The following is a 13,327-nucleotide window of genomic DNA, read 5'->3' on the forward strand; positions in this document are numbered from 1 at the left end:
TACTACAGTCTGTAGAAACCCCCAGCCCCTCTCCCTGTCTCTAATAGATACTACAGTCAGTAGAAACCCCCAGCCCCTCTCCCTGTCTCTAATAGATACTACAGTCTGTAGAAACCCCCAGCCCTCTCCCTGTCTCTAATAGATACTACAGTCTGTAGAAACCCCCAGCCCCTCTCCCTGTCTCTAATAGATACTACAGTCAGTAGAAACCCCCAGCCCCTCTCCCTGTCTCTAATAGATACTACAGTCTGTAGAAACCCTCAGCCCCTCTCCCTGTCTCTAATAGATACTATAGTCTGTAGAAACCCCAGCCCCTCTCCCTGGCTCTTACTAGACACTACAGTCTGTAGAAACCCCCAGCCCCTCTCCCTGTCCCTTACTAGACACTACAGTCTGTAGAAACCCCCAGCCCCTCTCCCTGCCTCTAATAGATACTATAGTCTGTAGAAACCCCCAGCCCCTCCCCCTGTCTCTAATAGATACTACAGTCTGTAGAAACCCCCAGCCCCTCTCCCTGCCTCTAATAGACACTACAGTCTGCAGAAACCCTCAGCCCCTCTCCCTCCCTGCCTCCTTCTAGACAATAGTCTATATACCCAACCTCAGTCCCGCTCCCTGTCTGCTTCTAGACACTAGTCTATAGACCCAACCTCAGTCCCGCTCCCTGTCTCCTTCTAGACACCAGTCTATAGACCCAACCTCAGTCCTGCTCCCTGTCTCCGAGACAATAGTCTATAGACCCGACCTCAGTCCCTCTCCCTGTCTCCTTCTAGACACTAGTCTATAGACCCAACCTCAGTCCCGATCCCTGTCTCCGACTAGACACTCCTCTATAGACCCAACCTCAGCCCCTCTCCCTGTCTCCTTCTAGACACCAGTCTATAGACCCAACCTCAGTCCTGCTCCCTGTCTCCGAGACAATAGTCTATAGACCCAACCTCAGTCCCTATCCCTGTCTCCTTCTAGACACTAGTCTATAGACCCAACCTCAGTCCCCCTCCCTGTCTCCTAGACACCAGTCTATAGACCCAACCTCAGCCCCTCTCCCTGTCTCCTTCTAGTCACTAGTCTATAGACCCAACCTCAGTCCCTCTCCCTGTCTACTAGACACTAGTCTATAGACCCAACCTCAGCCCCTCTCCCTGTCTCCTTCTAGACACTAGTCTATAGACCCAACCTCAGTCCCTCTCCCTGTCTCCTAGACACTAATGTCTCTAAACCCAAATAGGGTTTAATATTTCTGAGATTGTTTCTGATTGTTTCTGATTGTTTCTGAGTACCTATAGTGAATTGTATGTAGGCCATATCTAATTGTAGCAGACTGGTTCTCAAGACCCAGCCAAACAAATGTATAATAGCATTTTACACACACATTTAGGCTACAGGCAATGTCAAATAATCTGGGAGGCCTAACCTTGCAAACAAAAGAACAAACAAGTCATTTTTATAGACCACACCTGTTTAACTTCCATTTTTCCTGCATTGACTCATAAAAAGCACAATGCTTCAGTGCTTCCCGGACTCTGATCCTCCTCACAAATTGGCCACTTTTGACCTCCCACTGAGGGGGCCTGGACCCAGTCAGTTTCTGATCCTCCTCACAAATTGGCCACCGTCGGTCTCTTACGGAGGGGGCCTGGATTGTGGCGAGAACCTCAAACAGGGGCTGCGGGTATTTTGGTGTAATTGTTGCTTCAGGCTGAATTTTGAAGGTTGAGGGTTCGCTTCCTGCTTGTTTCATTACACTATGATCAATGATCAGCTAGGGGAAAAATCTGATTTCCAACATTGATGCCATATTTAGAATTAAATTAAATATATGCAAAGAATTTCCCCACCAACAGGTTTCTGTGCCAATGCACCACACAACCAATAAACAAGCATGATGTCTACGGGAACTTTAATATCATGGTTTGGATTTGTACCTTGTAGGCCCAGCGAAGGCTTGGCAATCTCCAACAGTTAAAAGTCTGTGATGACAGTCTGCAGGTAAAAGGCTGTGATGACAGTCTGCAGGTAAAAGGCTGTGATGACAGTCTGCAGGTAAAAGGCTGTGATGACAGTCTGCAGGTAAAAGGCTGTGATGACAGTCTACAGGTAAAAGACTGTGATGACAGTCTGTAGATAAAAGGCTGTGATGACATGATGACAGTCTGCAGGTAAAAGGCTGTGATGACATGATGACAGTCTACAGGTAAAAGACTGTGATGACATGATGACAGTCTGCAGGTAAAAGGCTGTGATGACAGTCTGTAGGTAAAAGGCTGTGATGACAGTCTGCAGGTAAAAGGCTGTGATGACAGTCTGCAGGTAAAAGGCTGTGATGACAGTCTGCAGGTAAAAGGCTGTGATGACAGTCTGCAGGTAAAAGGCTGTGATGACAGTCTGCAGGTAAAAGGCTGTGATGACAGTCTGTAGATAAAAGGCTGTGATGACAGTCTGTAGATAAAAGGCTGTGTTGACATGATGACAGTCTGCAGGTAAAAGGCTGTGATGACAGTCTGTAGATAAAAGGCTGTGTTGACATGATGACAGTCTGCAGGTAAAAGGCTGTGATGACAGTCTGCAGGTAAAGGGCTGTGATGACAGTCTGCAGATAAAAGGCTGTGATGACAGTCTTCAGATAAAAGGCTGTGATGACAGTCTGCAGGTAAAAGGCTGTGATGACAGTCAGCAGGTAAAAGGCTGTGATGACAGTCTGCAGGTAAAAGGCTGTGATGACAGTCTGCAGGTAAAAGGCTGTGATGACAGTCTGCAGGTAAAAGGCTGTGATGACAGTCTGCAGTTAAAAGGCTGTGATGACAGTCTGCAGGTAAAAGGCTGTGATGACAGTCTGCAGGTAAAAGGCTGTGATGACAGTCTGCAGGTAAAAGGCTGTGATGACAGTCTGCAGGTAAAAGGCTGTGATGACAGTCTACAGGTAAAAGACTGTGATGACAGTCTACAGGTAAAAGGCTGTGATGACAGTCTGCAGATAAAAGGCTGTGATGACAGTCTGCAGGTAAAAGGCTGTGATGACAGTCTGCAGATAAAAGGCTGTGATGACAGTCTGCAGGTAAAAGGCTGTGATGACAGTCTACAGGTAAAAGGCTGTGATGACAGTCTGCAGGTAAAAGGCTGTGATGACAGTCTGCAGGTAAAAGGCTGTGATGACAGTCTGCAGGTAAAAGGCTGTGATGACAGTCTGCAGGTAAAAGGCTGTGATGACAGTCTACAGGTAAAAGGCTGTGATGACAGTCTACATATAAAAGGCTTTGATGACATGATGACAGTCTGCAGGTAAAAGGCTGTGATGACAGTCTGCAGGTAAAAGGCTGTGATGACAGTCTACAGGTAAAAGGCTGTGATGACAGTCTGCAGGTAAAAGGCTGTGATGACATGATGACAGTCTGCAGGTAAAAGGCTGTGATGACATGATGACAGTCTGCAGGTAAAAGGCTGTGATGACAGTCTGCAGGTAAAAGGCTGTGATGACATGATGACAGTCTGCAGACAAAAGGCTGTGATGACAGTCTGTAGATAAAAGGCTGTGATGACAGTCTGTAGGTAAAAGGCTGTGATGACAGTCTGCAGGTAAAAGGCTGTGATGACAGTCTGCAGGTAAAAGGCTGTGATGACAGTTTACAGGTAAAAGGCTGTGATGACAGTCTACAGGTAAAAGGCTGTGATGACATGATGACAGTCAGCAGGTAAAAGGCTGTGATGACAGTCTGCAGGTAAAAGGCTGTGATGACATGATGACAGTCTACAGGTAAAAGGCTGTGATGACAGTCTACAGGTAAAAGGCTGTGATGACAGTCTACAGGTAAAAGGCTGTGATGACAGTCTGCAGGTAAAAGGCTGTGATGACAGTCTGCAGGTAAAAGGCTGTGATGACAGTCTGCAGGTAAAAGGCTGTGATGACAGTCTGCAGGTAAAAGGCTGTGATGACAGTCTGCAGGTAAAAGGCTGTGATGACAGTCTGCAGGTAAAAGGCTGTGATGACATGATGACAGTCTGCAGGTAAAAGGCTGTGATGACAGTCTGTAGGTAAAAGGCTGTGATGACAGTCTGCAGGTAAAAGGCTGTGATGACAGTCTGCAGGTAAAAGGCTGTGATGACAGTCTGCAGGTAAAAGGCTGTGATGACAGTTTGCAGGTAAAAGGCTGTGATGACAGTCTGCAGGTAAAAGGCTGTGATGACAGTCTGCAGGTAAAAGGCTGTGATGACAGTCTGCAGGTAAAAGGCTGTGATGACAGTCTGCAGGTAAAAGGCTGTGATGACATGATGACAGTCTGCAGGTAAAAGGCTGTGATGGCAGTCTGTAGGTAAAAGGCTGTGATGACAGTCTGCAGGTAAAAGGCTGTGATGACAGTCTGCAGGTAAAAGGCTGTGATGACAGTCAGCAGGTAAAAGGCTGTGATGACAGTCAGCAGGTAAAAGGCTGTGATGACAGTCAGCAGGTAAAAGGCTGTGATGACAGTCAGCAGGTAAAAGGCTGTGATGACAGTCTGCAGGTAAAAGGCTGTGATGACAGTCTGCAGGTAAAAGGCTGTGATGACAGTCTGCAGGTAAAAGGCTGTGATGACATGATGACAGTCTGTAGGTAAAAGGCTGTGATGACATGATGACAGTCTGCAGGTTAAAGGCTGTGATGACATGATGACAGTCTGTAGGTAAAAGGCTGTGATGACAGTCTGTAGGTAAAAGGCTGTGATGACAGTCTGCAGGTAAAAGGCTGTGATGACAGTCTACAGGTAAAAGGCTGTGATGACAGTCTGCAGGTAAAAGGCTGTGATGACATGATGACAGTCTGCAGGTAAAAGGCTGTGATGACAGTCTGCAGGTAAAAGGCTGTGATGACAGTCTGCGGGTAAAAGGCTGTGATGACAGTCTGCAGGTAAAAGGCTGTGATGACAGTCTGCAGGTAAAAGGCTGTGATGACAGTCTGCAGGTAAAAGGCTGTGATGACAGTCTACAGGTAAAAGACTGATGACATGATGACAGTCAGCAGGTAAAAGGCTGTGATGACAGTCTGCAGTTAAAAGGCTGTGATGACAGTCTGCAGGTAAAAGGCTGTGATGACAGTCTGCAGTTAAAAGGCTGTGATAACATGATGACAGTCTGCAGGTAAAAGGCTGTGATGACAGTCTGCAGTTAAAAGGCTGTGATGACATGATGACAGTCTGCAGGTAAAAGGCTGTGATGACAGTCTGCAGGTAAAAGGCTGTGATGACATGATGACAGTCTGCAGGTAAAAGGCTGTGATGACAGTCTGCAGGTAAAAGGCTGTGATGACAGTCTGCAGGTAAAAGGCTGTGATGACATGATGACAGTCTGCAGGTAAAAGGCTGTGATGACAGTCTGCAGTTAAAAGGCTGTGATGACATGATGACAGTCTGCAGGTAAAAGGCTGTGATGACAGTCTGCAGGTAAAAGGCTGTGATGACAGTCTGCAGGTAAAAGGCTGTGATGACAGTCTGCAGGTAAAAGGCTGTGATGACAGTCTGCAGGTAAAAGGCTGTGATGACAGTCTGCAGGTAAAAGGCTGTGATGACATGATGACAGTCTGCAGGTAAAAGGCTGTGATGACAGTCTGCAGTTAAAGGCTGTGATGACATGATGACAGTCTGCAGGTAAAAGGCTGTGATGACAGTCTGCAGGTAAAAGGCTGTGATGACAGTCTGCAGGTAAAAGGCTGTGATGACAGTCTACAGGTAAAGGCTGTGATGACAGTCTGCAGGTAAAAGGCTGTGATGACAGTCTGCAGGTAAAAGGCTGTGATGACAGTCTGCAGGTAAAAGGCTGTGATGACATGATGACAGTCTGCAGGTAAAAGGCTGTGATGACAGTCTGCAGGTAAAAGGCTGTGATGACAGTCTGCGGGTAAAAGGCTGTGATGACAGTCTGCAGGTAAAAGGCTGTGATGACAGTCTGCAGGTAAAAGGCTGTGATGACAGTCTGCAGGTAAAAGGCTGTGATGACAGTCTACAGGTAAAAGACTGTGATGACATGATGACAGTCTGCAGGTAAAAGGCTGTGATGACAGTCTGCAGGTAAAAGGCTGTGATGACAGTCTGCAGTTAAAAGGCTGTGATGACATGATGACAGTCTGCAGGTAAAAGGCTGTGATGACAGTCTGCAGGTAAAAGGCTGTGATGACAGTCTGCAGGTAAAAGGCTGTGATGACAGTCTGCAGGTAAAAGGCTGTGATGACAGTCTGCAGGTAAAAGGCTGTGATGACATGATGACAGTCTGCAGGTAAAAGGCTGTGATGACAGTCTGCAGGTAAAGGCTGTGATGACAGTCTGCAGCTAAAAGGCTGTGATGACAGTCTGCAGGTAAAAGGCTGTGATGACAGTCTGCAGGTAAAAGGCTGTGATGACATGATGACAGTCTGCAGGTAAAAGGCTGTGATGACAGTCTGCAGGTAAAAGGCTGTGATGACAGTCTGCAGGTAAAAGGCTGTGATGACAGTCTACAGGTAAAAGGCTGTGATGACAGTCTGCAGGTAAAAGGCTGTGATGACAGTCTGCAGGTAAAAGGCTGTGATGACAGTCTACAGGTAAAAGGCTGTGATGACAGTCTGCAGGTAAAAGGCTGTGATGACAGTCTGCAGGTAAAAGGCTGTGATGACAGTCTGCAGTTAAAAGGCTGTGATGACATGATGACAGTCTGCAGGTAAAAGGCTGTGATGACAGTCTGCAGGTAAAAGGCTGTGATGACAGTCTGCAGGTAAAAGGCTGTGATGACAGTCTACATGTAAAAGGCTGTGATGACAGTCTGTAGGTAAAAGGCTGTGATGACAGTCTGCAGGTAAAAGGCTGTGATGACAGTCTGCAGGTAAAAGGCTGTGATGACAGTCTGTAGGTAAAAGGCTGTGATGACAGTCTGCAGGTAAAAGGCTGTGATGACAGTCTGCAGGTAAAGGGCTGTGATGACAGTCTGCAGGTAAAAGCCTGTGATGACAGTCTGCAGGTAAAAGGCTGTGATGACAGTCTGCAGGTAAAAGGCTGTGATGACAGTCTGCAGGTAAAAGGCTGTGATGACAGTCTGCAGGTAAAAGGCTGTGATGACAGTCTGCAGGTAAAAGGCTGTGATGACATGATGACAGTCTGCAGGTAAAAGGCTGTGATGACAGTCTGCAGGTAAAAGGCTGTGATGACAGTCTGCAGATAAAAGGCTGTGATGACAGTCTGCAGGTAAAAGGCTGTGATGACATGATGACAGTCTGCAGGTAAAAGGCTGTGATGACATGATGACAGTCTGCAGGTAAAAGGCTGTGATGACATGATGACAGTCTGCAGGTAAAAGGCTGTGATGACAGTCTACAGGTAAAAGGCTGTGATGACATGATGACAGTCTGCAGGTAAAAGGCTGTGATGACAGTCTGCAGGTAAAAGGCTGTGATGACAGTCTGCAGGTAAAAGGCTGTGATGACAGTCTGCAGGTAAAAGGCTGTGATGACAGTCTGCAGGTAAAAGGCTGTGATGACAGTCTACAGGTAAAAGGCTGTGATGACAGTCTGCAGGTAAAAGGCTGTGATGACAGTCTGCAGGTAAAAGGCTGTGATGACAGTCTGCAGGTAAAAGGCTGTGATGACATGATGACAGTCTGCAGGTAAAAGGCTGTGATGACAGTCTGCAGGTAAAAGGCTGTGATGACAGTCTGCGGGTAAAAGGCTGTGATGACAGTCTGCAGGTAAAAGGCTGTGATGACAGTCTGCAGGTAAAAGGCTGTGATGACAGTCTGCAGGTTTAAGGCTGTGATGACAGTCTACAGGTAAAAGACTGTGATGACATGATGACAGTCTGCAGGTAAAAGGCTGTGATGACAGTCTGCAGTTAAAAGGCTGTGATGACATGATGACAGTCTGCAGGTAAAAGGCTGTGATGACAGTCTGCAGGTAAAAGGCTGTGATGACAGTCTGCAGGTAAAAGGCTGTGATGACAGTCTGCAGGTAAAAGGCTGTGATGACAGTCTGCAGGTAAAAGGCTGTGATGACATGATGACAGTCTGCAGGTAAAAGGCTGTGATGACAGTCTGCAGGTAAAAGGCTGTGATGACAGTCTGCAGGTAAAAGGCTGTGATGACAGTCTGCAGGTAAAAGGCTGTGATGACAGTCTGCAGGTAAAAGGCTGTGATGACATGATGACAGTCTGCAGGTAAAAGGCTGTGATGACAGTCTGCAGGTAAAAGGCTGTGATGACAGTCTGCAGGTAAAAGGCTGTGATGACAGTCTACAGGTAAAAGGCTGTGATGACAGTCTGCAGGTAAAAGGCTGTGATGACAGTCTGCAGGTAAAAGGCTGTGATGACAGTCTACAGGTAAAAGGCTGTGATGACAGTCTGCAGGTAAAAGGCTGTGATGACAGTCTGCAGGTAAAAGGCTGTGATGACAGTCTGCAGTTAAAAGGCTGTGATGACATGATGACAGTCTGCAGGTAAAAGGCTGTGATGACAGTCTGCAGGTAAAAGGCTGTGATGACAGTCTGCAGGTAAAAGGCTGTGATGACAGTCTACATGTAAAAGGCTGTGATGACAGTCTGTAGGTAAAAGGCTGTGATGACAGTCTGCAGGTAAAAGGCTGTGATGACAGTCTGCAGGTAAAAGGCTGTGATGACAGTCTGTAGGTAAAAGGCTGTGATGACAGTCTGCAGGTAAAAGGCTGTGATGACAGTCTGCAGGTAAAGGGCTGTGATGACAGTCTGCAGGTAAAAGCCTGTGATGACAGTCTGCAGGTAAAAGGCTGTGATGACAGTCTGCAGGTAAAAGGCTGTGATGACAGTCTGCAGGTAAAAGGCTGTGATGACAGTCTGCAGGTAAAAGGCTGTGATGACAGTCTGCAGGTAAAAGGCTGTGATGACATGATGACAGTCTGCAGGTAAAAGGCTGTGATGACAGTCTGCAGGTAAAAGGCTGTGATGACAGTCTGCAGATAAAAGGCTGTGATGACAGTCTGCAGGTAAAAGGCTGTGATGACATGATGACAGTCTGCAGGTAAAAGGCTGTGATGACATGATGACAGTCTGCAGGTAAAGGCTGTGATGACATGATGACAGTCTGCAGGTAAAAGGCTGTGATGACAGTCTACAGGTAAAAGGCTGTGATGACATGATGACAGTCTGCAGGTAAAAGGCTGTGATGACAGTCTGCAGGTAAAAGGCTGTGATGACAGTCTGCAGGTAAAAGGCTGTGATGACAGTCTGCAGGTAAAAGGCTGTGATGACAGTCTGCAGGTAAAAGGCTGTGATGACAGTCAGCAGGTAAAAGGCTGTGATGACAGTCAGCAGGTAAAAGGCTGTGATGACAGTCTGCAGGTAAAAGGCTGTGATGACAGTCTACAGGTAAAAGGCTGTGATGACATGATGACAGTCTGCAGGTAAAAGGCTGTGATGACAGTCTGCAGGTAAAAGGCTGTGATGACAGTCTGCAGGTAAAAGGCTGTGATGACAGTCAGCAGGTAAAAGGCTGTGATGACAGTCTGCAGGTAAAAGGCTGTGATGACAGTCTGCAGGTAAAAGGCTGTAATGACATGATGACAGTCTGCAGGTAAAAGGCTGTGATGACAGTCTGCAGGTAAAAGGCTGTGATGACAGTCTGCAGGTAAAAGGCTGTGATGACAGTCTGCAGGTAAAAGGCTGTGATGACAGTCTGTAGGTAAAAGGCTGTGATGACATGATGACAGTCTGTAGGTATGTTATTGGTCTCATACACATGTTTAGTAGATGTTATTGGTCTCATACACATGTTTAGTAGATGTTATTGGTCTCATACACATGTTTAGTAGATGTTATTGGTCTCATACACATGTTTAGTAGATGTTATTGGTCTCATACACATGTTTAGTAGATGTTATTGGTCTCATACACATGTTTAGTAGATGTTATTGGTCTCATACACATGTTTAGGAAATGTTATTGGTCTCATACACATGTTTAGTACATGGCATTGGTCTCATACACATGTTTAGTAGATGTTATTGGTCTCATACACATGTTTAGTAGATGTTATTGGTCTCATACACATGTTTAGTAGATGGCATTGGTCTCATACACATGTTTAGTAGATGTTATTGGTCTCATACACATGTTTAGTAGATGGCATTGGTCTCATACACATGTTTAGTAGATGTTATTGGTCTCATACACATGTTTAGTAGATGTTATTGGTCTCATACACATGTTTAGTATATGTTATTGGTCTCATACACATGTTTAGTAGATGGCATTGGTCTCATACACATGTTTAGTAGATGTTATTGGTCTCATACACATGTTTAGTAGATGTTATTGGTCTCATACACATGTTTAGTATATGTTATTGGTCTCATACACATGTTTAGTAGATGGCATTGGTCTCATACACATGTTTAGTACATGGCATTGGTCTCATACACATGTTTAGTACATGGCATTGGTCTCATACACATGTTTAGTACATGGCATTGGTCTCATACACATGTTTAGTAGATGTTATTGGTCTCATACACATGTTTAGTAGATGTTATTGGTCTCATACACATGTTTAGTAGATGTTATTGGTCTCATACACATGTTTAGTAGATGTTATTGGTCTCATACACATGTTTAGTAGATGTTATTGGTCTCATACACATGTTTAGTAGATGTTATTGGTCTCATACACATGTTTAGGAAATGTTATTGGTCTCATACACATGTTTAGTACATGGCATTGGTCTCATACACATGTTTAGTAGATGTTATTGGTCTCATACACATGTTTAGTAGATGTTATTGGTCTCATACACATGTTTAGTAGATGGCATTGGTCTCATACACATGTTTAGTAGATGTTATTGGTCTCATACACATGTTTAGTAGATGGCATTGGTCTCATACACATGTTTAGTAGATGTTATTGGTCTCATACACATGTTTAGTAGATGTTATTGGTCTCATACACATGTTTAGTATATGTTATTGGTCTCATACACATGTTTAGTAGATGGCATTGGTCTCATACACATGTTTAGTAGATGTTATTGGTCTCATACACATGTTTAGTAGATGGCATTGGTCTCATACACATGTTTAGTATATGTTATTGGTCTCATACACATGTTTAGTAGATGGCATTGGTCTCATACACATGTTTAGTACATGGCATTGGTCTCATACACATGTTTAGTACATGGCATTGGTCTCATACACATGTTTAGTACATGGCATTGGTCTCATACACATGTTTAGTACATGGCATTGGTCTCATACACATGTTTAGTACATGGCATTGGTCTCATACACATGTTTAGTAGATGGCATTGGTCTCATACACATGTTTAGTAGATGGCATTGGTCTCATACACATGTTTAGTACATGGCATTGGTCTCATACACATGTTTAGTAGATGTTATTGGTCTCATACACATGTTTAGTACATGGCATTGGTCTCATACACATGTTTAGTAGATGTTATTGGTCTCATACACATGTTTAGTAGATGTTATTGGTCTCATACACATGTTTAGTAGATGTTATTGGTCTCATACACATGTTTAGTAGATGTTATTGGTCTCATACACATGTTTAGTAGATGTTATTGGTCTCATACACATGTTTAGTAGATGTTATTGGTCTCATACACATGTTTAGTAGATGTTATTGGTCTCATACACATGTTTAGTACATGGCATTGGTCTCATACACATGTTTAGTAGATGTTATTGGTCTCATACACATGTTTAGTAGATGTTATTGATGGCATTTTAACTGCCTCCTAAAGTAGAATTTTATACTCACTTGAAAACAACATTCATTGTATTGTAGTGTTGTAGGATATGGTGGAGAGAGGGCAGGATAGACAGACTGGTAGTCTATATTGTTACTATGAATGGTGGATAGACAGACTGGTGGTCTACACTGTTACTATGAATGGTGGACAGACAGACTGGTAGAATATATTGTTTCTATGAATGGTGGATAGACAGACTTGTAGTCTATATTGTTACTATGAATGGTGGACAGAGGGCAGGATAGACAGACTGGTAGACTATATTGTCACTATGAATGGTGGATAGACAGACTGGTAGTCTATATTGTTACTATGAATGGTGGACAGACAGACTGGTAGTCTATATTGTTACTATGAATGGTGGACAGAGGGCAGACTTGTAGTCTATATTGTTACTATGAATGGTGGACAGAGGGCAGGATAGACAGACTGGTAGACTATATTGTCACTATGAATGGTGGATAGACAGACTGGTAGTCTATATTGTTACTATGAATGGTGGACAGAGGGCAGACTGGTAGTCTATATTGTCACTATGAATGGTGGACAGGGGACAGACTGGTAGTCTATATAGTCACTATGAATGGTGGATAGACAGACTGGTAGTCTATATTGTTACTATGAATGGTGGACAGGGGACAGACTGGTAGTCTATATAGTCACTATGAATGGTGGATAGATAGACTGGTAGTCTATATTGTTACTATGAATGGTGGACAGAGGGCAGACTGGTAGTCTATATTGTTACTATGACAGTTGGACAGAGGGCAGGATAGACAGACTGGTAGACTATATTGTTTTTTATTAATGGTGGATAGACAGACTGGTAGTCTATATTGTCACTATGAAAGTTGGACAGAGGGTAGGATAGACAGACTGGTAGACTATATTGTTACTATGAATGGTGGATAGACAGACTGGTAGTCTATATTGTTACTATGAATGGTGGATAGACAGACTGGTAGTCTATATAGTCACTATGAATGGTGGATAGACAGACTGGTAGTCTATATTGTCACTATGAATGGTGGACAGAGGGCAGGATAGACAGACTGGTAGACTATATTGTCACTATGAATGGTGGACAGACTGGTACACTATATTGTCTTATATATGGTCTTGCCATATATTTTCAAGCAGATGTAAGTAAAATTGTAACTCATGGTCTTATTTGTAAACTACCCCAGTGTAGATTTGGCCTTGTGTTTCAGGTTATTGTCCTGCTGAAAGGTGCCATTCATCTCCCAGTGTAGATTTGGCCTTGTGTTTCAGGTTATTGTCCTGCTGAAAGGTGCCATTCATCTCCCAGTGTAGATTTGGCCTTGTGTTTCAGGTTATTGTCCTGCTGAAAGGTGCCATTCATCTCCCAGTGTAGATTTGGCCTTGTGTTTCAGGTTATTGTCCTGCTGAAAGGTGCCATTCATCTCCCAGTGTAGATTTGGCCTTGTGTTTCAGGTTATTGTCCTGCTGAAAGGTGCCATTCATCTCCCAGTGTAGATTTGGCCTTGTGTTTCAGGTTATTGTCCTGCTGAAAGGTGCCATTCATCTCCCAGTGTCTGGTGGACTGAACCAAGTTTCCTCTAGGATTTTTCAT

General features: G+C 44.3%; 1 protein-coding gene across 1 annotated transcript in view; it reads right to left on the reverse strand.

The window, feature by feature from the left end:
* Positions 1-1,962: 1,962 nt before the first annotated feature.
* Positions 1,963-13,327, reverse strand: part of LOC135532116 (TBC1 domain family member 30-like) — a 74,308-nt gene continuing 62,943 nt past the window's right edge. Inside the window, exon 16 of the mRNA XM_064959741.1 lies at positions 1,963-2,091. Coding sequence (XP_064815813.1) covers positions 1,963-2,091 — 129 coding nt within the window. The remainder of the gene's footprint in view (positions 2,092-13,327) is intronic.

This window comes from Oncorhynchus masou, unplaced genomic scaffold (genome assembly GCF_036934945.1).
Source record: "Oncorhynchus masou masou isolate Uvic2021 unplaced genomic scaffold, UVic_Omas_1.1 unplaced_scaffold_1732, whole genome shotgun sequence".
In the NCBI taxonomy this organism is placed as follows: Eukaryota; Metazoa; Chordata; class Actinopteri; order Salmoniformes; family Salmonidae; genus Oncorhynchus; species Oncorhynchus masou.